This window comes from Trypanosoma melophagium (assembly GCF_022059095.1).
Source record: "Trypanosoma melophagium isolate St. Kilda chromosome Unknown ctg26segment0, whole genome shotgun sequence".
Classification (NCBI taxonomy): Eukaryota; Euglenozoa; class Kinetoplastea; order Trypanosomatida; family Trypanosomatidae; genus Trypanosoma; species Trypanosoma melophagium.
The window spans coordinates 205,001-229,004 of NW_027125157.1; the positions used below are offsets into that span (position 1 = coordinate 205,001).

Consider the following 24,004-nt stretch of genomic DNA (forward strand, 5'->3'; position numbering starts at 1 on the left):
AAAACTTCGACCACCTTTTCTTCCGGGAGCGTGGGCTGTACTTCAACCGCCTTTACAAGGGCATGTTCCAGCACATAATGCGGGACGCGAATTACAAGGAGGTTGATGTTGTGGTTATCACTGACGGCTCTCGTATTTTGGGATTGGGGGATCTTGGCTCGAATGGCATCGGGATCAGCATCGGCAAGTGCTCCCTGTACGTTGCTGGGGCAGGCATTGCACCACAGAATGTCGTCCCTGTCTTGTTGGATGTCGGTACCAACACGGAGAGGTACCTGAAGGATGCCAAGTACCTTGGCATGCGAGAGAATCGCCTCAATGACGAGGATTTCTACGCTCTGCTTGACGAGTTTATGGAGGCTGCCCATAAGGAATGGCCCAACGCCGTCATTCAGTTTGAGGACTTCAGCAACAATCACTGCTTTGACATGTTGGAGCGGTACCAAAATAAGTACCGCTGCTTCAATGATGACATTCAGGGCACTGGTGCTGTTATTGCCGCTGGCTTCCTCAATGCAGTGAAGCTGTCCCAGGTGCCGTCGCTGCAGCAGCGCATTGTTGTCTTTGGTGCTGGCTCTGCCGCTGTCGGTGTTGCGAAGAACATCGCTGAGCTTACCGCCCGGATGTACAATGTCCCTATGGAGGATGTTCTCAAGACGTTCTACCTTGTTGACACCAAGGGCCTCGTCACGACGACGCGCGGTGATAAACTGGCCGCACACAAGGTGCTACTTGCCCGCACCGACGTATCTGCAGAGGACTCGGCGAAACTGCAGACACTTGAGGCGGTTGTGGACTTCGTGAAGCCCACCACGCTGCTCGGACTTGGTGGTGTTGGGCCCGCCTTCACTGAGTCGATTGTAAAGGGGATGCTGAAGCACACTGCGCGCCCCATCATCTTCCCGCTCTCCAACCCAACGAGCAAGGCGGAGGTGATACCCGAAGACGCGTACAAGTGGACTAACGGCGCTGCTATCATCGCCTCCGGCAGTCCATTCCAAGCAACAACGATTGACAACCAAACGTACAAACCATCGCAGGGCAACAACCTGTATGTGTTTCCCGGCATTGGTCTCGGCTGTGCACTGGCACAGCCAACACACATCCCTGATGAACTGCTCGTCACCGCCTCGCAGTGCCTCAACGGTCTGGTGGCGGAGGCCGACCTGAAGGCGGGACAACTGTACCCACCGCTGGAGGACATCCACAACATTTCTGCCAACATCGCGACGGACGTCATTCTCGAGGCACAGCGACTGAAGATTGACTGCAACAAAACCCTTCCACGCACTCGCAATGAACTGCTGGCGTTTGTGCAGAAGTCCATGTGGAAGCCGGTGTACCCGCCGACTGTTTCTTGAAATCGGCAGTGGGACACGGATACGTGGGGAGAATGAAGGGATGAAACGGGCAACAGGGAAAGGAAAAAAAGGGAGAGCCAAAAAAAAGAAAAAGAAGTAGTTTACAGATCTGTGTGTTTTTGTGTACAAAAGAAGAAGCAATAAACAAAGGGATAAGAGTATTAAACATGAACTCAAGGATAATATAAACAATACGAACAAAAGAGGATGAAAAGAAAGTCTTATTTTCAAACGATGTATGGAAAAATGCAGGTAGGACAGAAGGAAGGGTGGAGGAGGGGGTATAATGTGAAGATACTGATAATGATGATGATGGGTGGAAAGGCGTAACTTTTTATGGTTCCATGAAGAGGTAGATAGTGAATATTGTTTCTGTTCTCCCCCTTTCTCTGTTTTTGCCACCACCTTTATTTATTTTCTAAGTGAGTCATTTTTGCTTTATTCCCCCATCCCTCCTCGTGTGTGTGTGTGTGTGTGTGTATCTGCCTTTCTTTTTTCATCTTTGGGCACGGCAACTGCACCTCTGCGAGCGTGGTAAAGGTGGTGACCCCATGCGTCTGCTCTGCTGCATCTTTCTTGGGTGCTAAGGCCCCCGGTGGTATTTCGTTTTCGATTCCTCATTCTCTTCCTGGCACATGCCTTTGCTATTGCCGATGCTGTGCTAGTCTTCTCTCTTGAGATGTAATTTCTTCTTCTTGGCAATTTTGTGTGTGTCTCTCTTGTTTTTTATTCACTCCATCAAAAGAGTAGGAAAACACTACACATAAATTCAGCTAAACTAACAACCACTGAATCTTAACAGCACATCTGTGATGCCGGAACAGCCGTCTAACGTATGTCAGCTGCATGGATGCTCCATCTTGTCAGACCGCTACCTTAACCGTGGCACTGCCTTTACGTTGGAGCAGCGGAAGCAGCTGCACATTCTCGGTCGCCTGCCACCTGCCGTCGAGACGATGGAGGAGCAGATTGAGCGTGTGTATATGCAGATGAAGAGCTACGAAAAGCCCATCAACCGCTACAAGCATCTCGCTGCCATTCATGCGACGAATACAACGTTGTATTACGCCACTATTCTGGCCCATCTGGAGGAGACGCTGCCCATCATTTACACACCGACTGTTGGTGAGGCGTGCCAAAACTTCGACCACCTTTTCTTCCGGGAGCGTGGGCTGTACTTCAACCGCCTTTACAAGGGCATGTTCCAGCACATAATGCGGGACGCGAATTACAAGGAGGTTGATGTTGTGGTTATCACTGACGGCTCTCGTATTTTGGGATTGGGGGATCTTGGCTCGAATGGCATCGGGATCAGCATCGGCAAGTGCTCCCTGTACGTTGCTGGGGCAGGCATTGCACCACAGAATGTCGTCCCTGTCTTGTTGGATGTCGGTACCAACACGGAGAGGTACCTGAAGGATGCCAAGTACCTTGGCATGCGAGAGAATCGCCTCAATGACGAGGATTTCTACGCTCTGCTTGACGAGTTTATGGAGGCTGCCCATAAGGAATGGCCCAACGCCGTCATTCAGTTTGAGGACTTCAGCAACAATCACTGCTTTGACATGTTGGAGCGGTACCAAAATAAGTACCGCTGCTTCAATGATGACATTCAGGGCACTGGTGCTGTTATTGCCGCTGGCTTCCTCAATGCAGTGAAGCTGTCCCAGGTGCCGTCGCTGCAGCAGCGCATTGTTGTCTTTGGTGCTGGCTCTGCCGCTGTCGGTGTTGCGAAGAACATCGCTGAGCTTACCGCCCGGATGTACAATGTCCCTATGGAGGATGTTCTCAAGACGTTCTACCTTGTTGACACCAAGGGCCTCGTCACGACGACGCGCGGTGATAAACTGGCCGCACACAAGGTGCTACTTGCCCGCACCGACGTATCTGCAGAGGACTCGGCGAAACTGCAGACACTTGAGGCGGTTGTGGACTTCGTGAAGCCCACCACGCTGCTCGGACTTGGTGGTGTTGGGCCCGCCTTCACTGAGTCGATTGTAAAGGGGATGCTGAAGCACACTGCGCGCCCCATCATCTTCCCGCTCTCCAACCCAACGAGCAAGGCGGAGGTGATACCCGAAGACGCGTACAAGTGGACTAACGGCGCTGCTATCATCGCCTCCGGCAGTCCATTCCAAGCAACAACGATTGACAACCAAACGTACAAACCATCGCAGGGCAACAACCTGTATGTGTTTCCCGGCATTGGTCTCGGCTGTGCACTGGCACAGCCAACACACATCCCTGATGAACTGCTCGTCACCGCCTCGCAGTGCCTCAACGGTCTGGTGGCGGAGGCCGACCTGAAGGCGGGACAACTGTACCCACCGCTGGAGGACATCCACAACATTTCTGCCAACATCGCGACGGACGTCATTCTCGAGGCACAGCGACTGAAGATTGACTGCAACAAAACCCTTCCACGCACTCGCAATGAACTGCTGGCGTTTGTGCAGAAGTCCATGTGGAAGCCGGTGTACCCGCCGACTGTTTCTTGAAATCGGCAGTGGGACACGGATACGTGGGGAGAATGAAGGGATGAAACGGGCAACAGGGAAAGGAAAAAAAGGGAGAGCCAAAAAAAGAAAAAAGAAGTAGTTTACAGATCTGTGTGTTTTTGTGTACAAAAGAAGAAGCAATAAACAAAGGGATAAGAGTATTAAACATGAACTCAAGGATAATATAAACAATACGAACAAAAGAGGATGAAAAGAAAGTCTTATTTTCAAACGATGTATGGAAAAATGCAGGTAGGACAGAAGGAAGGGTGGAGGAGGGGGTATAATGTGAAGATAATGATAATGATGATGATGGGTGGAAAGGCGTAACTTTTTATGGTTCCATGAAGAGGTAGATAGTGAATATTGTTTCTGTTCTCCCCCTTTCTCTGTTTTTGCCACCACCTTTATTTATTTTCTAAGTGAGTCATTTTTGCTTTATTCCCCCATCCCTCCTCGTGTGTGTGTGTGTGTGTGTGTATCTGCCTTTCTTTTTTCATCTTTGGGCACGGCAACTGCACCTCTGCGAGCGTGGTAAAGGTGGTGACCCCATGCGTCTGCTCTGCTGCATCTTTCTTGGGTGCTAAGGCCCCCGGTGGTATTTCGTTTTCGATTCCTCATTCTCTTCCTGGCACATGCCTTTGCTATTGCCGATGCTGTGCTAGTCTTCTCTCTTGAGATGTAATTTCTTCTTCTTGGCAATTTTGTGTGTGTCTCTCTTGTTTTTTATTCACTCCATCAAAAGAGTAGGAAAACACTACACATAAATTCAGCTAAACTAACAACCACTGAATCTTAACAGCACATCTGTGATGCCGGAACAGCCGTCTAACGTATGTCAGCTGCATGGATGCTCCATCTTGTCAGACCGCTACCTTAACCGTGGCACTGCCTTTACGTTGGAGCAGCGGAAGCAGCTGCACATTCTCGGTCGCCTGCCACCTGCCGTCGAGACGATGGAGGAGCAGATTGAGCGTGTGTATATGCAGATGAAGAGCTACGAAAAGCCCATCAACCGCTACCAGCATCTCGCTGCCATTCATGCGACGAATACAACGTTGTATTACGCCACTATTCTGGCCCATCTGGAGGAGACGCTGCCCATCATTTACACACCGACTGTTGGTGAGGCGTGCCAAAACTTCGACCACCTTTTCTTCCGGGAGCGTGGGCTGTACTTCAACCGCCTTTACAAGGGCATGTTCCAGCACATCATGCGGGACGCGAATTACAAGGAGGTTGATGTTGTGGTTATCACTGACGGCTCTCGTATTTTGGGATTGGGGGATCTTGGCTCGAATGGCATCGGGATCAGCATCGGCAAGTGCTCCCTGTACGTTGCTGGGGCAGGCATTGCACCACAGAATGTCGTCCCTGTCTTGTTGGATGTCGGTACCAACACGGAGAGGTACCTGAAGGATGCCAAGTACCTTGGCATGCGAGAGAATCGCCTCAATGACGAGGATTTCTACGCTCTGCTTGACGAGTTTATGGAGGCTGCCCATAAGGAATGGCCCAACGCCGTCATTCAGTTTGAGGACTTCAGCAACAATCACTGCTTTGACATGTTGGAGCGGTACCAAAATAAGTACCGCTGCTTCAATGATGACATTCAGGGCACTGGTGCTGTTATTGCCGCTGGCTTCCTCAATGCAGTGAAGCTGTCCCAGGTGCCGTCGCTGCAGCAGCGCATTGTTGTCTTTGGTGCTGGCTCTGCCGCTGTCGGCGTTGCGAAGAACATCGCTGAGCTTACCGCCCGGATGTACAATGTCCCTATGGAGGATGTTCTCAAGACGTTCTACCTTGTTGACACCAAGGGCCTCGTCACGACGACGCGCGGTGATAAACTGGCCGCACACAAGGTGCTACTTGCCCGCACCGACGTATCTGCAGAGGACTCGGCGAAACTGCAGACACTTGAGGCGGTTGTGGACTTCGTGAAGCCCACCACGCTGCTCGGACTTGGTGGTGTTGGGCCCGCCTTCACTGAGTCGATTGTAAAGGGGATGCTGAAGCACACTGCGCGCCCCATCATCTTCCCGCTCTCCAACCCAACGAGCAAGGCGGAGGTGATACCCGAAGACGCGTACAAGTGGACTAACGGCGCTGCTATCATCGCCTCCGGCAGTCCATTCCAAGCAACAACGATTGACAACCAAACGTACAAACCATCGCAGGGCAACAACCTGTATGTGTTTCCCGGCATTGGTCTCGGCTGTGCACTGGCACAGCCAACACACATCCCTGATGAACTGCTCGTCACCGCCTCGCAGTGCCTCAACGGTCTGGTGGCGGAGGCCGACCTGAAGGCGGGACAACTGTACCCACCGCTGGAGGACATCCACAACATTTCTGCCAACATCGCGACGGACGTCATTCTCGAGGCACAGCGACTGAAGATTGACTGCAACAAAACCCTTCCACGCACTCGCAATGAACTGCTGGCGTTTGTGCAGAAGTCCATGTGGAAGCCGGTGTACCCGCCGACTGTTTCTTGAAATCGGCAGTGGGACACGGATACGTGGGGAGAATGAAGGGATGAAACGGGCAACAGGGAAAGATGATATAGAGAGGAAATAAGAATATTTTTCTTGCTGCATCTGTGTTTATTTTAAAAGAATGGGAAATAAATTGTGTTTTGCCGGTTCTTTTTTTGTAGGAAAGGGTGTGTATATTCGGTACGTTTGTTATACAGTATCTTTTTTTAATCACCTGTTACTTGTCTTTGTATGATGATGTTAGTAGAGGTCGAGTCTATTTTGAAGAGAAGTTACAATGTTTGGATGTTAGCTTACGTTTTTTCCTTTACTTTTTGTTTTTTTGGATATATGGTCTCCTTTTTTTTTTTTTGTGTGTATAATTGATTGCTTTATTGTTGTATCAGGAAGGTGTTTTTTGTGGTGTTATGATTGAGATTTTGTTGTAATTTAGTTTTAAAGATGCGAAGGAAATATGTGTTTTTTTTTTTTGCGTTTTTTATGTTTTTAGAATGAACGTATTCTTCCTGTTGCCATTTATAAGGTCTTTTCTTTGTGTTCGTTGTTAAAATGAGTGTACATGTTTTGTGGGGAATTGATTTGAATGTAGTGTTTGTTTCTCTTACTTTTTATGTGTGTATGTGTGTACGTGAAGAGTTTTTTGTGTACGTTTTCTTTTTGGGCTTTTGGATTATATTTTATATATCCTGAGAATCTGAAAGAGAAAAGAATAGTGGTGGATTGCAAGGGAAAGGAGAGGTAGAAGCATTTAATGGAGGTAAAGGCTTCGTTTTCCCGTAAATCCTTTGCTTCTTTTTTTTGTGTTTTTTTTTCTGTGGTAGAGGAATAAAAAGGCCGTAGAATAATGCTCTTTTTGTCTTTTTTTTCACTTTTCACTTTATTTTTTTTTTCGACTTTGTTCAATCAATATCACTGTATTATATGTGTTTCTTTTTATTCTCTTTGTAAGATCTCACGTTACTATTTTTAGTTCAATTAAAGTATATATACAAACGTACGTTTGAAGGTTTAAAAAGTGGTTAACAAATAGGAGAAGTATTAAAGAAAAAAAAAGAATGCTGGCACGGTCGTTATTTCGCCTTGATTTTTCATCACGTCGGGCTCGTGGTGTGGATTTTCTCCGTAACCGTTTTACCAATAAGGCTACTGCGTTTACGCGAGAAGAACGTGAGCACCTTGGCGTTGTGGGTCTTCTTCCACCTGCAGTTGAGACAATTGAAGATCAAGTGGAACGTTGTTGGGAACAATTTAAGCGACTTAGCTTCCCCATCAATCGATACCAACTTTTACACGGTCTGTTGGACTCTAATGTGGTTCTTTATTACAAGGTTATTGATACTCATCTAAAGGAGACTCTTCCTATTATTTATACCCCAACTGTTGGTGAAGCTTGTGAGCGCTATGGTGCAATTTATCAAAAGGATCACGGACTCTATGTGAGCACTCAAGATGCCGGAAAGGTTCACCAGAATATAAAAAACCTTCGAAAACCCAAAATTGACATTATTGTTGTTACTGATGGCTCTCGTATTTTGGGATTGGGCGACTTGGGTGCTAATGGTATTGGAATTAGCATTGGTAAGTCTTCTTTGTACGTTGCTGCTGGTGGTATAAAGCCAAGTCGTGTGTTACCTGTGATGCTGGATGTTGGTACAAATAATGAGCAACTTCGTAATGATCCATTGTATCTTGGTTTGCGTTCTCCACGAGTGTCAGATGATAAATTCTACGCTCTGCTTGACGAGTTTATGGAGGCTGCCCATAAGGAATGGCCCAACGCCGTCATTCAGTTTGAGGACTTCAGCAACAATCACTGCTTTGACATGTTGGAGCGGTACCAAAATAAGTACCGCTGCTTCAATGATGACATTCAAGGCACTGGTGCTGTTATTGCCGCTGGCTTCATGAATGCCATGAGTGTAAGCAAAATCCCTCTGGAGGATCACCGTGTGCTATTTTTCGGTGCGGGCTCAGCCGCAACTGGCGTAGCCCGGTGTATTGCAGACCTTGCCTGTGTTAAGTTTAACATGTCCTTGGAGGCATTTAAAGAGAGAATGTATCTTGTGGATTCTAAAGGTCTCGTCACAACGACACGTGGTGATAAGCTGGCCGCACATAAGGTGACATGGGCCCGTACAGATGTTGCACCAGAGCAAAGTGAGTCACTTAAGACATTAATAGATGTGGTGCGCTTTGTGAAACCCACTGCTTTAATTGGACTCAGTGCCATAGGTGGCGCCTTCACAGAGGAGATTGTGCGATTTGCCTCTTCTTACTGTGAACGGCCGGTATTGTTTCCACTCTCCAATCCGTCCAGTAAGTCGGAGATCACACCTGACAATGCGTACCGCTGGACTGATGGTAAAGCCATCGTTGCCTCTGGCAGTCCCTTTCCCCCCAGCATGGTGAATGGTAAGGTGCTGCACCCGGCACAGGGGAATAATCTGTACATATTTCCAGGTGTTGGTCTCGGCTGTGTGATTGCACAACCACCGTACATCCCACAGGAGGCACTCAACGCAGCTGCAGCAGCACTCAGCCAAATGGTGGACACTGAAGTTCTCATGGCAGAGGGAAGACTATATCCTCCTATTGATGAGGTTCGGCACGTGGCAAGACATGTGGCAGTGGCTGTTATTGAAGAACTACAGCGCATGGGTATGGCAAAGAGTGATTTGCCGAATAATACCCCGGATCTTGTGAAGTTGGTGCGGCAGCTTATGTGGGAACCAAAGTATTTTGACTCGGAGTATTACCTCTCACAAAAATTCTCTTAGAATTCACAACCGTGATGATGATAATGATCCAAATGATTTCCTTTTTATTATTGTTGTTCCTGTACTTGTCTATTTATCACATGTCGTGCTTCTGTGTTTGTGAGGCGGTCTCTTCTTTTTGTTGTTACTGTATTTGAGATGTTTTTTTTTCCTTACTGATTCCTTCGAGGCTTTGATGCTTTTTTTTGTTATTTTGTTTTTTTTTCGTTTCTTCGTTATTTCGGTCGTGCACTCGCATTTCACACCTGCGTTTCCTAATTGCTCTTGTGGTTCATGTATTGCATCATCCCATGGCAGTGAGTACGGATTTGTTGTGTTTAAAGAAATGATTGAAAAGGCAAGTCTTAAGAAGGAAATGGTGTAGCTGTAGACGGACACTTGCAGGCATACTTGTGTGAAAAGGAAGAATAGGGGGCATCCATTTGTTGACATTTATCAAGCTGTTTACACTGCCATATACATGCACGCATGTATATATGCGCACATAATATATATGTATATACGCACGCATATATTTCTCTCTCCCTCTCTCTCCGTGTACTTTCCCTTATATTATTAGCTCTACATTCTCTGTGTCCTTCGAGGCACTACATTCGCCGTGGGTAACCAGAAATAGGAGTACTAATAAAGCAATGGGTGCACAGCAAAATAAACAAAGAAAAAAGAGAAAATATAGTGAACAAAAGAAAAAGAAGATTGGGTTGGTTATAATGAATACACAAAGATAAAAAAAATGGTGTGCAAATATTGTGGAGACTAGCTCTGTGTGATGAAGATGAATAGAAATATAAATTAGGGTATATGAGAACCTGCATAGAACAATGAAATGAAAGAACAATGGAAGAATATTTTGTTTCGCAATAGGTGCAGTACTATAATGCAAAATCATTGCTTCAAATATTACTACTTCGTAATCTCTTTACCATATATACATATGCTATGAAAGGAATAATAATAATAATAATAATAATAATAATAATAATAATAATAATAATAATAATAATAATAATAATAATAATAATAATAACAAAGCAGTATTCTTGCTTTGTTTATTTTGTTCAGCGACTGCTGATGCGTTGTCTCTCCTCATTCTTTTTGTTATGTTTTCTTGCTTTTCCTTATAATTGCGTTAACCACATTACTCATACTCCCCACTCTTGACTGTTTCAACATTCTCTGTCACCACTCTCCACAAGTAGATATTGACACTATTATCACATTTAATCATGAGCACGGAATCCGAATTGCAGGCCAAATACGATGCTGCCGTGAAAGACTGGAAGGCCGCCAAGAAGGCCAGGGAAGCTACCGAGGAGGAATGGGATGAGAAATGGGAGTTGGCCGAACAACAACCGGATGGAACCAGGGAATATTATATTGCTTGTGCAGAATATTGGAACGCAGATATTATATGGAGTGAAAAGTGCGAACAAGAATGGGCACTTGAGTGTAAAAAATGTGAGATCGCCGTGTATTTGATGGTGCACCAGCACGGTGTTGATTCCAAAGCAGCGCAGATTGCAAAATTCGGATTGGAATTAGTCCGCACGAAGGGTGTGCAATTGGATGGTGTTCGGTATTTAACCAACTGGTACAGGTTGAGATGCAAAGGCTGGCTGCTGTACTATCAACTCAAGGCCGCAGGATGTGTTGCAGATGCAAATGAGGTTGAGAGAGCAATAAATCAATTTGAGAATCATATAAGCAACGACTCCAGTGGGAAAGCCTTTAACGAGGCCTGGGATATGGCCACTGCAGCGCTGGATAAATGGGAAGAAACAAATGATCGCACTGATTGGGATGCAGCCAAACCGAAGTATGATACTGAATTGGAAAAGTGGAATGCGTTTAATCCCAAGGGTGATGAATATGCGAAGGCGTTGGAGTCGAAAATTAATGAATGCATTAATAAAACGTTGCCAACGGCATTCATTCTTTATGGACTTTCACAAACCCGAATCCAGAACCTTGAAGAACACATTGGACGAAAAACCAAAGATATCTGTGAGCTCAAGTGTACAATGGGAGCAATGGCTGAATGCATCGACTCACTCGCACAGGGCATCCAAACGCTGATCAGGGCTCACTGCCAATATATCGCAGAGTCTGAGGCCACTGCCCGCACTGCAGTCGAGCAGGAATGGCAAATGTGGTTTGAACACACGATGGCCGAGAGACGCACTTTGGAAAAGAGCGAAGCCGCATCTCGCCATCAAAATGAGCAGGAATGGCAGATGATCTAATGAAACACCCTGGTATAGAGACAAGGATCATCAAAATGCACGTTGCCACAAGAAACCAAAACCCCTGCTCCTAAACAGCACGAAGAAGAATTTGGCAACTTTTTTGACTAAATCACAAGCAAGCGTTGCGAATGGACATGGGGCTGATGTCGCCGCAAAATGAAACTTGCCAAATAGTACCAGTTTTTACTTAATGGCGAGGAATACGTCGCAATGCTTGGGGACAAAATCAGTTAATTGGGCCATTTGCTTGTAACCACCACTTTTGAATGCTCCCAAATTACGTGCGAAACCCTTTTCCATACTAATATCTGCAATATTATTTAGTATAACCATGAACACGTAATATGAATTGCAGACCCAATACGATGCCACCGTCAAGGGATGGAGGGGTTGCCGTGCACGCCACGAAAGCTGTTAGGGGGGAAAAGAATGAGAAATGGGAGCTAGCGCAACAAAAAGAAAACAAACTGCGGCAAAGAATCTTAACTTCCTCGGGTAGCATATTGTATGGCATAAATTGCTTGGGTTGAAAAGTGTAAACATGAATATGGTGTTGAGTGTGAAAAACGTGAGACCCATTGCAAACATAATGGCACACTGCAGCGCCATTGCTGATTGTGGCTGTGTTGGCCTTTGTTGCCGTGTACTGATCGCTGGGACTCATCTGAGGGCAAAGAATAATGGTTATACAAACATAAACATAATTGCGTGCAGCCCAATGGGCGAATAAACTAATAATCGATTTATCAGTACTTTCTTTCAATTCGAATTTCTTTTCTTTCTTTTTCTTTTGTGTGTGTTGTTTTCTAAGAATGCGATTACTTGCTTTTTTCCGTTCGTGTGGTGGACCTGGGATTTTTGCTTATTGGCATTATACGCATATCTTGCTAGTTAAATGGACATGTGTGTGCAGTAATTTATTATAAACTAGAGCCGTGGGGTATTGTGTGTGTGTGTGTTTGGCTCTTTTGTTTTGAGTATTGTGTTTTCTTTTCTTCTTTTCTGTTAAAGGTTGCATATTATAATCCAAGTGGGCAATTCCTTTTTTCTTTCCTAATTTCAGTTGCTACTTCTCTCTCTCCCTCTCACTGTGAGTATTTGTGCTATTCACCCACTCTCTTTGTGGGTTACTCTCCTCGTTCTCCGTAATTTTTATGCTCCCTGAATGGACCGTCGATGTCAAGTATTAAAGAAGAAGAAGGGTGGCGATATTGCCCAATTATTAACAGTGGGATGTGAAGAAGCGCAAGGGTGAGGAAGATGAAGCAGTGGTTGAGAGTGGAATGAATGATAGTGTACGATTGTAGCTTTATTGTGTTTTCATGCAATCTTTCCTGGATGTTTTGCCCGCAGGTGTTTATAAGTATCAATTATGCTTATTGTTCGATTAAATAAGTCATACATATAATGTATTTTCATCTTTTTTTTTGGCTATGTTTGTTTCTTATTTTCTCCTTTGTTTTCTTTTCCCTACTCTCTTTTCATAATATGATCTTTCACTACCGCAGATCGTAATGGCCTGTGATAGCGACGATGATGAGTTCGCATACGTAGCCCCTTCGAAGGCCCTGGCAACTAGAGCCGCGGGAAGCCAGAATCCCCGCAAGACGGTGTATGAAGAGGAAAGAGATGCCCGTGTGCGTGCAATTGTGCAGGGGCACAATCTCAGCAAAGTTTCAACCTCACAGGAACGAGAACAACGACAAGAACAGAGATCTAATTTTATGGGGGGAGAATCGACTTATAGTAGAAGATCGAGTAATCCCGATATGAGGGATGGAAAGCACAGAAGGACTTCTGAATCATATAATGGGGAAGAGAGAGCGCTATGTGTCATGACTGCCAAGAACAACAACAATAGCAGTAATAATAATAATAATAATAATAATAATAATAATAATAATAATAATAATAATAATTCGTCTCGAAATTTGGCAGAAGAGGCACAACGACTGAAAGATCAGCGATATGCTATTTACCGGCGTAACAGAGCATTAAATCAGAATGCCCTGAAAGAGGTTGACCCGGGCACAAAGAGGTATATGCAAGTTATGTACACTCCTGCCAACAACGGAGTACGACAGCACCAAGGTGTGCGAGGTCCTCCTACTTCTAGTTATTCAGGAAACAATGCACAATTGAGTGCAAAACGACAATTTACACTGCATGTTGGTCGTTTACCCAAGCGCCCACGTGAGTAACGCTTCTATTTGTGTTTGCTTGTCTTTTTTTTATGTGTTTTGTATGTAACATTCTTTTCCAGTTTGAATGATTTGGATAAAGGTAGAACGATTTTGTGGGATTGAATATGCAAGAAAAGGTGTAACAAAGGAAAGGAATGGAAAAAGAACAAGGAAAGCACGAGATGCAGAAAACAAGAATTTTTATTCGTTTAGTCTTGTCTATTAGTGCAATTAATGTTTTCTCCTGTGTGTTATTTCTATTTTTACACAATATATCTTGAATACAAAAGGAAATCTTTCTTTTTTCGTCTTTATACTCATGTCTCACCTTTTGAAATCTACATAATAATGTATGACATAAAGGTAAAACAACGAAGAAGGGTTTTGGTTAAGTGGTGTTTACAAGAAACAGATACTAACATCAAACACAAAAAAATAAAGGGGAATTAAATTTACCTCTAAGAACAGTAAAAACAAGGAGTGAAATGTCATTCTTCTTTGGCCAGGACCTTGATGAAGAACCTATGAAAAAGAGACGCCACGTGGAAGAACAAGAAGAAAAACAACAACGATCCCTTTACAATGAAATGTCGGAACAAGATGACTGTACGGATGAAGAGGATGATAGACCTGTCTTAACTAACAGCGCTGCTGCTGGTGGAAGTGGTGGTCGTGTGGGTATGAAGTTATTGCAGGAGATGCATAAAGCCCCGTCCTGTTATTCTTCTTTTATTTCAACATCTGCTGTTGCGAAGTCGCAGAACTTGTGTGTAGTGGAGGATTACACTCCTCTCTCTGTTGGTGGTTTCATGGCAACTGCCGCCGAGACCATAATGAACAGTGCCGATAGTGTGCGGCCAGGTGATATTATGTGTCTTCGGTGTCCTCCGCCAAGAATGACTCGTCATTTCACTGTTAATTCTGTTTCCCCTTCTGCTATTGCTGCTGATGTTGCTTCTTCTTCTTCGGGTTCTCCCAGTGCTAGTGGCATGCGGTTTGTGAAGGAGACGGATCTCACGGAGGAGGAGAAGCAGTACGGCAGGCGTGTCTCTTCTGATATGCTGCGGGAGTTGTTTGAGGTGGGCCGTGTGGATCGTGCCACAAACTCACTGGAGGCCATCTTTCTTGATGGCACACGGCAGAAGTTGAAGGTGTTCACTGTGCGGCCGGCCGGCTTTCTGGAGAAGGAATTATTTCGCAAATGGAAGAGCGATGCGAGTACACGTCCGGTGCGAACTGTGTACGCGGGATTGGAGGGAGGTGCGTCAACGCCAACACCACCTGTTGCATCTCTGTCTGTAAATGATGGTAGGAGCAGTAACCATAACAGTATTGATGGTGGGAATAATAATAATAATAATAATAATAATAATAATAATAATAAAGGTAGTGTTATGGTTGACGATGGTAGTGGTGCTGATTTGCCAACACCGTGGTGGGTCATTCCACAGCTTCTCGTGCGTCTTGTGGAAGTGTCCGCTGGGGATCTTTTTGGTAAGAAGTTTATTGTAAAGTCTGTGCTTCGCAAAGAAGGTAAAATACGACTTGTACCGTGGCCACAGAGACAACAAGAAGAGGATAGAGATAGTGTTCAGGTGGTGATGGATGCGGTGATTGATGTTATTGGTTGTGCTGCACTAGAGACGGTTGTGCCAAAGGTGAATGAAGAGGGTATTGTGGTGTTGGGGGCGATGCGTGGTGAGTTGGTGACCGTTATATCAAGGCAGCGCAGCAGCAGTAATGAAATTATCGCACTGAAGGTTCGGTCTACGCTAACAGGGAATGAGTTTACGCTTGGGCCGCACGAAATATGTCAGATGGCGACTACACGGGCGCGGTAGTTAAATAACACAAACACAATGTCTCCACACGCAAGTATATATACAGCTATATGTATATATATTATTGCTGCGCTATCCTTTACATTGCGCACTTGCAACGAATAGTACAATATGAAAAGGAAGCTGTAGTTATATCCCTCTCTTCTCTTTTTTTTTGTACTTTTGTTTATTTTGTTCAGCGACTGCTGATGCGTTGTCTCTCCTCATTCTTTTTGTTATGTTTTCTTACTTTTCCTTATAATTGCGTTAACCACATTACTCATACTCCCCACTCTTGACTGTTTCAACATTCTCTGTCACCACTCTCCACAAGTAGATATTGACACTATTATCACATTTAATCATGAGCACGGAATCCGAATTGCAGGCCAAATACGATGCTGCCGTGAAAGACTGGAAGGCCGCCAAGAAGGCCAGGGAAGCTACCGAGGAGGAATGGGATGAGAAATGGGAGTTGGCCGAACAACAACCGGATGGAACCAGGGAATATTATATTGCTTGTGCAGAATATTGGAACGCAGATATTATATGGAGTGAAAAGTGCGAACAAGAATGGGCACTTGAGTGTAAAAAATGTGAGATCGCCGTGTATTTGATGGTGCACCAGCACGGTGTTGATTCCAAAGCAGCGCAGATTGCAAAATTCGGATTGGAATTAGTCCGCACGAAGGGTGTGCAATTGGATGGTGTTCGGTATTTAACCAACTGGTACAGGTTGAGATGCAAAGGCTGGCTGCTGTACTATCAACTCAAGGCCGCAGGATGTGTTGCAGATGCAAATGAGGTTGAGAGAGCAATAAATCAATTTGAGAATCATATAAGCAACGACTCCAGTGGGAAAGCCTTTAACGAGGCCTGGGATATGGCCACTGCAGCGCTGGATAAATGGGAAGAAACAAATGATCGCACTGATTGGGATGCAGCCAAACCGAAGTATGATACTGAATTGGAAAAGTGGAATGCGTTTAATCCCAAGGGTGATGAATATGCGAAGGCGTTGGAGTCGAAAATTAATGAATGCATTAATAAAACGTTGCCAACGGCATTCATTCTTTATGGACTTTCACAAACCCGAATCCAGAACCTTGAAGAACACATTGGACGAAAAACCAAAGATATCTGTGAGCTCAAGTGTACAATGGGAGCAATGGCTGAATGCATCGACTCACTCGCACAGGGCATCCAAACGCTGATCAGGGCTCACTGCCAATATATCGCAGAGTCTGAGGCCACTGCCCGCACTGCAGTCGAGCAGGAATGGCAAATGTGGTTTGAACACACGATGGCCGAGAGACGCACTTTGGAAAGAGCGAAGCCGCATCTCGCCATCAAAATGAGCAGGAATGGCAGATGATCTAATGAAACACCCTGGTATAGAGACAAGGATCATCAAAATGCACGTTGCCACAAGAAACCAAAACCCCTGCTCCTAAACAGCACGAAGAAGAATTTGGCAACTTTTTTGACTAAATCACAAGCAAGCGTTGCGAATGGACATGGGGCTGATGTCGCCGCAAAATGAAACTTGCCAAATAGTACCAGTTTTTACTTAATGGCGAGGAATACGTCGCAATGCTTGGGGACAAAATCAGTTAATTGGGCCCTTTGCTTGTAACCACCACTTTTGAATGCTCCCAAATTACGTGCGAAACCCTTTTCCATACTAATATTTGCAATATTATTTAGTATAACCATGAACACGTAATATGAATTGCAGACCCAATACGATGCCACCGTCAAGGGATGGAGGGGTTGCCGTGCACGCCACGAAAGCTGTTAGGGGGGAAAAGAATGAGAAATGGGAGCTAGCGCAACAAAAAGAAAACAAACTGCGGCAAAGAATCTTAACTTCCTCGGGTAGCATATTGTATGGCATAAATTGCTTGGGTTGAAAAGTGTAAACATGAATATGGTGTTGAGTGTGAAAAACGTGAGACCCATTGCAAACATAATGGCACACTGCAGCGCCATTGCTGATTGTGGCTGTGTTGGCCTTTGTTGTCGTGTACTGATCGCTGGGACTCATCTGAGGGCAAAGAATAATGGTTATACAAACATAAACATAATTGCGTGCAGCCCAATGGGCGAATAAACTAATAATCGATTTATCAGTACTTTCTTTCAATTCGAATTTCTTTTCTTTCTTTTTCTTTTGTGTGTGTTGTTTTCTAAGAATGCGATTGCTTGCTTTTTCCTGTGGTTTGCAGAAAACTGTGTTTTTATACACACTGACGCTATGTTTTTATTGTTAATATACACATGTGTGTGCAGCAATTTATTTGCGAGTGAATTTATCCGGGCAAGGTCGTGATTGCAGTAAAACTATTGTTTGCTTTTGGTGGTGGTCGATGATTTTTTTTTTCGCTATTTTTTTTTTCGTTTTTGACGACTTTTTTTTATTTCTTTCAAGTAGGTGGTATAGCGGGCAGAAAAAAATTTTTTTTGAGTACTATTCCTTATTTTATAATGCTTCGCTGTACACGCCCAGAACAGCACCGTAGCGGAAAAGCCCGTGCTTTTGTATTTCGCGACCCAACGCTTAAAATGATGCGGGCGGGTAGTGGATATCAGCAACTACGGCGTATGGGGATGCCTGTACAGGTTGGGTTGGGATGGCGTAAAGTTGATAGTTTCCACGCGAATAATCAGTATCAGCATGCCTGGCCGCTTCTTTCTCATGATGATTTTGGAAATAGTGATCAGTCGAATAATACAAAGAATATAATGTATTCAATGTATATGCCGAAGCGTAATAAAGGAACAGCGCCATGGTTTCGAGGTGCAGATACGTACAGTGTGAAATATTGTGAGCAGGGTAGATATGAATATCAACGATACCTTATGATTAATCGATTTCCAAGTGAATACAAGAAACACTTTCTAGGATTTCTCTCTAATATTCGTTCTGGTTCTGGACCAGCAAGTATTCCGCAAGAAACTCTTCATTGGCTTTTACGTATGATTGTAGATAATTTTAACCCACAACATGTACATTATATTGCGGCAATGAAGACACTTCAAGATGCAGGAGAATTAGATATGGCTAGAGATGTTTGGAAGATTATGGAACGTCAGCAGACGTGGCCATGTACTTCTACTATTTGCAGTTATCTTGATATTTGTGTACAAGCAGGTGAAAAAACTTGGGCAATAGAAGCATGGAATCGCTATTGTACAGAGTTAAGGTTTTTGCAGACTGGTGAAGTAGATCCCAAACCTGTGTCACGAGTTCCCTTCTCTCTTACCCGTGAAGAATTATTATATTTACCGAAGTGGAAAAAACATTTTGACCACGATCCTAATCTTGATGTTCCAGATCTTAATCGTTTTAATAGAACCCGTGAGGTGTATCTTCGGATGGCACAAGTAATGCTTGCAGGTGGGGAACGAGATAGTTTTCAATATTTTTACTCTAAACTTGAGGAAGCAATGTTGTCTACACCAACACCAGTACCGGAACCACCAAATCCACATCTTGTACGACGTCCACAGTGGTCTCCCTATGAGCACTGTAAATCGGTTCATCATTCACCATGGCGAGTTCAAAATAATGGACGTGCTATGGCACTTGGTCCATCTAATACCACTGAAGATGAAATGCAAAGTCGTTTTTTTTCTAATGATCAATTCTTGGTTCATGCAGCGAAGGAGGTTTTACGGGTTGTACTACAGGAACACCGTCGTGCTCATCCTGCTGCATGTAGTAGAGGAGAAAATGAAACTTTTTTTGAAAAGGTTGCGAATGCTGATGATACACTGAAATTCTGTGATGAGATAGTGGAACGTCTCTTTAAAACATTGGGACGTAAAATTCACACTTTGAGTACTTCTTCTCTTTTAACTGCAATTCTTGAGGTATACCGTGTAGTAGGTAAAGAAACTGGAAGTGCGCTACATGAACGTGCTAATAAGTTTTTGGAGCGAAAAGCTGCATTGGATGATGGTTCAAAGGAGTTTTTGTCAGCTTCTAATTATTTACAGGTATTGTCAGGTTTTGCTGATGAAAGTTCATTTGTATATGATAGCAAGAGAAAGGGATTATGTCGATACCCTAGTGGATTTAATCCACGCTCTACGATGCAGCAACTAAGTGCTGTGGTAGAAGAAATTGCTGGAAATCCTCATGTCACGTGGGCTGCGGATATGCATCTACAAGTTGTTAATACTATGGTAGGATGTGGTACTATGAAGGCAAATGACTACTTTGTACGTAATGTACTACGTCAGTTTCGCTGGGATTCCAGATTTCTTGAATCCCTTTACATGGAGTACCGTCGTCATGATGATGTTGACACCTGGGCAGAATTAACAAAGCGTGCATTAGTATGGACAGCCCGTTACGATGTCAAGGCGTCTGAGCGTCTCCGTCGTCTTATTGAGGATGACTATGATGTCATTCACGTCCACACCCGTACCTTCCGTGAACTTGCGGTGTTCCAATTTCGCGATGTGGCGGAGCGCCAGCACCAATCTTACCAATCGCATCAGAGTCAACTGAGTCCACAGGCGGACGCCGGTGTAACCGCAGAGCTGCCGAATCCCTGGACGGACTACGTTGCCCACGCCCTCCCGTTCCCCGATCGCGACGCGGGGTACCCGGATGAGTACGGCGATATTGGGCAGTGGCGGGCCCCGGGCGGGCCGGGATCGCCGGTGCGGGGACCGGGATATTACGCCCCGGCCATGCACGGCGAACACCAGCGGGGGTACACCGCGGAGTGGCGGGACTTGAAGAATCCAATGCGACCGCCAGAGTTCCCAACACCGTGGGAGCGGAAGTACAAACAATACGCACGTGGACAACATCCATCGTATGATATGGTCTACGCCGGACCTATGCCGGAGATATTCCCTACTCGACACGATTTCCGAAAACCAACAAGGTGGGACTTCCATGATGTTGAGAAACAAGGAAAGTTTAAGACCAGTGGACCTTATTAAAGGACTCTCAATAGAAGAAGAAGAGGGAAAATGGAAGAAAGAAAGGAAGGAGAGAGAGGTGGAGGTTTGCGTGAATGTTATATTGGAAGTTCGATAGGTGGGGAGAAAGAAAGAAGGGAAAAAAAGAGAAGTAGAATGAGAAATATACGAAATATACTGCTGAAGACAGTTATGGAGAGAAAGAGAGAGAGAGAGAGAGAGAGAGAGAAAATCAAACAAGGAAAGAAAAGAAAAGGGGGTTGCTATACCCATATTTTCAAGAAGACATTGGATACATTTTTCGTTAAAAGGAAATGGCCCAAGGCCACAAGGTGAATATTAAGGTGTGTACTAGTTCTTTTTTATTTTTTGTTTTTTCGTGGATGGAATCAAAATCAAAAAAAATGTATTTATCTTTTTTATTGTTCTCTTTTGCATGACTCTTGAAATTATTTCATTTCTTTCTGTTTTTTTGTTGTTCTGTTATTTTATCGTTGGCAGCGAAGAGAGGAGTCAAGTATATTTAATTTTAAACCAGTAAGAAGCACTAATAGAGTGAATAGAGAGGAGTGACGAAAACTGCGTAGAACAAGAAGAATATATATATATATATATATAACGAAAAGAACACCACAAGAAAAAAGTAAGACGAAGAAGAAAAAATAAAACGAACAATATTTGTGTACCATGTCTGTACAATCTTCTTCTGCACGACCAACGTTGGTGAAGTATGAGACACCAGTACTTCTCTCTGAGGTAAAGCGCAAGAAGGCGATGAGGGATAAAAAGCGAACGGGATTAGGGCCACAGGTTGCCCCGCAGCCAGAGGATGTTTTGTACAGTATTATTCCACCACGTGAATATGAGGAAGGAGGAGAAAAGTGGGTACAGTTTGTCTCAAGTACACCGGCTACACGATTGGATGTTATTAATCTACAAGAACGCCTTGATACATTATTGCAGGAGCGACAAGCACGTGAGACTGGAATTTGTCCTGTACGTGAAGAACTATACCGACAAGTATTTGAGGAACTTATTCGCCAAGTTACAGTGAATTGTGCGGAACGTGGTCTGCTGCTTTTGCGTGTGCGTGATGAACTCCGCATGACACTTGATGCATATCGCTCCCTTTATGAGAGCAGTGCGGCTTTTGGTATGCGTAAGGCATTGCAGGCGGAGCAGAGCAAAATTGAGATGGAGGCGAAGATACGTGCTTTAGAGCGTGAAAAGGAGGAATTAAAACAACAAGTGGAGGAATTGGAATCACGCTGTGAAGCTATTCAAGAACAAGAGGAGGAACGACGTCTGGAAGAGGAGAAGAAGCATAATGAAGAGGTGGCATTCTTTCGTCGTACTTACCAGACGCTCACGGCTAATCTGCAGACGGTGTGTAATCCCACAAAGACGTGAGTTGGTCGATTAATGGATAAGAAATGAGGCCGCATAAATGATGAAATGAAGAAGAAGGAAAAAAAAATAGTATGAACCGATGAGTGATGGCCGTCTTCTATATTTTTCTATTTTTTTTTTCTCACTCTCTCTCTCTCTTTGTGTGTATGTGTGTCTATGTGTGTGTGCGGAGTTTTGGGTATGAGATGTACGGTATCAGAGAGAACGAAGGAAAGAAAGAAAGAAAAAGAAAGAGAGGGAAAGAAGGATATACCTAGTTATATGCATGGAAAAGGGAAATTTCTCTCTCTGTGTATTACAGATGTAGATGAGAATATATTGCACAGGGATTTGTTGATAGCAACATTCCCCAACAATTGTATGAATAAAGAAGAATAAAGAATATAAGGGAAACAAAAGTGGAAAGAGAGTGAAAAAAAACCATGATTTATTACTTTCGTGTTTCGGGTTTCTCGTTATTTTTCTTTTTTGCTTTCTTCACTTGCTTATGCTCTTTTTTTTCTTTGTTTCTTTGTAATGTATCTATATGTATATGTATATGTGTGTTTGTTTTTTATCGTTATTTTTTTTTTTCTTATCATCTCTGCTTTTTTCTCTATACTTTCATTCCCAATTCCCCTTATCAAACCGATCAGATATACACTCCGTACATCGAGAAAGTACATATTACAGGCTTAGAAAATTCAACAAAAAGAAATAATAATCATAAAAGCCCAGATAAAAAAAACCCTTCAGGAAATACACCTTGAGCAAAACAAAAAAAAACACACACACAGAGAGGATGACGAACAAACCACAACCTATTGCGGCCGCCAACTGGAAGTGCAACGGTACGCAAGAGTCCCTCTCAGCTCTTATCGATGTATTTAATGCGGCCAAGATTGAGCATGATGTGCAGTGTGTGGTGGCCCCCACATTCCTTCATATTCCCCTGACGAAGGCAAAACTCACCAACCCCAAGTTTGCCCTTGCCGCACAGAACGCCATTGTCAAGAGTGGTGCCTACACGGGTGAGGTGTCGCTTCCCATCCTAAAGGACTTTGACATCAACTGGGTCATACTCGGCCACTCCGAGCGGCGGGCGTACTATGGGGAGACGAACGAGATTGTGGCCGACAAGGTTGTGCAGTCGCTGGCGGCCGGTCTCCACGTCATTGCGTGTGTGGGTGAGACGCTGGAGGAGCGGGAGGCGGGCCGCACAGCCGCCGTTGTGATTGCCCAGCTCGGCGCCATGTTCGCACGCCTGCACGAATTCCCGCAATCGCAGCAGCGGCGACTGTGCGACCGCCTCGTGGTGGCGTATGAGCCGGTGTGGGCGATTGGCACCGGGCGGGTCGCGACGCCGCAGCAGGCGCAGGAGGTCCACGCGTTGCTGCGGCGGTGGGTGCAGAGCAAAGTGGGTGGCGACGTGGCGGCCCAACTGCGCATTTTGTACGGCGGGTCCGTGAACGCGAAGAATGCCCGGACGTTGTATCAGATGGCGGATATTAACGGGTTTCTGGTCGGCGGGGCCTCACTAAAGCCGGAGTTCGTGGAGGTGATTGAGGCCACAAAGTAAAAAAATAATAATAGGCCATAGTATATACATTATGGGTCTCACTAAAAGAAAAGAAGACGAAGGAGGAAGAATACGGAATGTGTATGCGAGTTGGATGTATTTTGAAAAATGCCAAAGAGGATAAAAATTAATAAAAAGGTAAGGAAAAAAAAGAAAAGAATAAACCTTCCGGGATAAAGTGGGTCTGGATAAAATAATGCAAAGAGGAGGGAGAGAGAGAAGCAAAGGAAAGAAAAGAAACAATAAAATAGTGAAGTAAATTATGGATTGTCACTGCATTCCAATAGAATGAAAGAAGAGACAGATTTGTATTCTCTTTCGCTCTGTCTGTGTTTGTTGGAATTTATGTGTGTGCCACCATAAAAATGAACCAAAAAAAAACAACATAAAAATAAAGGTCGTTGTGCGAATTTTAATTTTCCTTGGGAATGTAGAAAGATGAAAAGGAATGAAAAAGAAAAAAAAGAACGAAAGAACTAATTAACCAATATATATATATATATAGCAAAAGAAGAAACAAAACCCAAGAGTTTTGCCACATGTGGTGCTATTCTGTGGATCAAACAACTTGACATACTTTCCGCTAATATCAGAAGTATTTCTACAAGAATATGAAGAAGAACAGAAGAAAATATGAATATGACAATGTACTCTTTGCTCCTGCTCTTATTATTATAGTTTTTGTTTGTTTGTTTTTTATCGTTATTATTGT

The 24,004-nt window shown here is 44.4% G+C and overlaps 11 protein-coding genes across 11 annotated transcripts in view; all 11 read left to right on the forward strand.

The window, feature by feature from the left end:
* The window catches only part of LSM04_003008 (Malic enzyme), a gene marked incomplete at both ends in the record, with an annotated part of 1,686 nt that extends 325 nt beyond the window's left edge, over window positions 1-1,361 (forward strand). Inside the window, one exon of the mRNA XM_067337936.1 lies at window positions 1-1,361. This exon is cut by the window's left edge and continues 325 nt beyond it. Within this exon, the coding sequence (XP_067190705.1) occupies window positions 1-1,361 (1,361 nt within the window).
* Window positions 1,362-2,173: 812 nt separating this feature from the next.
* On the forward strand, window positions 2,174-3,859 carry LSM04_005980 (Malic enzyme; the record flags this gene model as incomplete). The annotated part of the gene is made up of 1 exon (XM_067337937.1): window positions 2,174-3,859. The coding sequence occupies one exon, from the start codon at window positions 2,174-2,176 to the stop codon at window positions 3,857-3,859; it is 1,686 nt and encodes a 561-aa protein (XP_067190806.1).
* Window positions 3,860-4,671: 812 nt separating this feature from the next.
* Window positions 4,672-6,357, forward strand: LSM04_008545 (Malic enzyme; the record flags this gene model as incomplete). Its single annotated transcript, XM_067337938.1, has 1 exon — window positions 4,672-6,357. The coding sequence occupies one exon, from the start codon at window positions 4,672-4,674 to the stop codon at window positions 6,355-6,357; it is 1,686 nt and encodes a 561-aa protein (XP_067190881.1).
* A 1,055-nt stretch (window positions 6,358-7,412) lies between these two features.
* On the forward strand, window positions 7,413-9,134 carry LSM04_006686 (Malic enzyme; the record flags this gene model as incomplete). The annotated part of the gene is made up of 1 exon (XM_067337939.1): window positions 7,413-9,134. The coding sequence occupies one exon, from the start codon at window positions 7,413-7,415 to the stop codon at window positions 9,132-9,134; it is 1,722 nt and encodes a 573-aa protein (XP_067190822.1).
* Window positions 9,135-10,360: 1,226 nt separating this feature from the next.
* Window positions 10,361-11,377, forward strand: LSM04_002943 (uncharacterized protein; the record flags this gene model as incomplete). Its single annotated transcript, XM_067337940.1, has 1 exon — window positions 10,361-11,377. The coding sequence occupies one exon, from the start codon at window positions 10,361-10,363 to the stop codon at window positions 11,375-11,377; it is 1,017 nt and encodes a 338-aa protein (XP_067190702.1).
* Window positions 11,378-12,894: 1,517 nt separating this feature from the next.
* On the forward strand, window positions 12,895-13,581 carry LSM04_007972 (uncharacterized protein; the record flags this gene model as incomplete). The annotated part of the gene is made up of 1 exon (XM_067337941.1): window positions 12,895-13,581. The coding sequence occupies one exon, from the start codon at window positions 12,895-12,897 to the stop codon at window positions 13,579-13,581; it is 687 nt and encodes a 228-aa protein (XP_067190860.1).
* Window positions 13,582-14,048: 467 nt separating this feature from the next.
* LSM04_003410 (uncharacterized protein) lies at window positions 14,049-15,404 on the forward strand (the record flags this gene model as incomplete). Its single annotated transcript, XM_067337943.1, has 1 exon — window positions 14,049-15,404. The coding sequence occupies one exon, from the start codon at window positions 14,049-14,051 to the stop codon at window positions 15,402-15,404; it is 1,356 nt and encodes a 451-aa protein (XP_067190717.1).
* Window positions 15,405-15,747: 343 nt separating this feature from the next.
* Window positions 15,748-16,758, forward strand: LSM04_008170 (uncharacterized protein; the record flags this gene model as incomplete). Its single annotated transcript, XM_067337944.1, has 1 exon — window positions 15,748-16,758. One exon carries the CDS (start codon window positions 15,748-15,750, stop codon window positions 16,756-16,758), a length of 1,011 nt encoding a protein of 336 aa, XP_067190864.1.
* A 1,112-nt stretch (window positions 16,759-17,870) lies between these two features.
* LSM04_001167 (uncharacterized protein) lies at window positions 17,871-20,345 on the forward strand (the record flags this gene model as incomplete). Its single annotated transcript, XM_067337945.1, has 1 exon — window positions 17,871-20,345. One exon carries the CDS (start codon window positions 17,871-17,873, stop codon window positions 20,343-20,345), a length of 2,475 nt encoding a protein of 824 aa, XP_067190630.1.
* A 666-nt stretch (window positions 20,346-21,011) lies between these two features.
* On the forward strand, window positions 21,012-21,734 carry LSM04_001273 (Axonemal dynein light chain; the record flags this gene model as incomplete). Its single annotated transcript, XM_067337946.1, has 1 exon — window positions 21,012-21,734. One exon carries the CDS (start codon window positions 21,012-21,014, stop codon window positions 21,732-21,734), a length of 723 nt encoding a protein of 240 aa, XP_067190631.1.
* A 781-nt stretch (window positions 21,735-22,515) lies between these two features.
* On the forward strand, window positions 22,516-23,292 carry LSM04_002915 (Triosephosphate isomerase; the record flags this gene model as incomplete). The annotated part of the gene is made up of 1 exon (XM_067337947.1): window positions 22,516-23,292. The coding sequence occupies one exon, from the start codon at window positions 22,516-22,518 to the stop codon at window positions 23,290-23,292; it is 777 nt and encodes a 258-aa protein (XP_067190700.1).
* Between the last annotated feature and the right edge of the window lie 712 nt (window positions 23,293-24,004).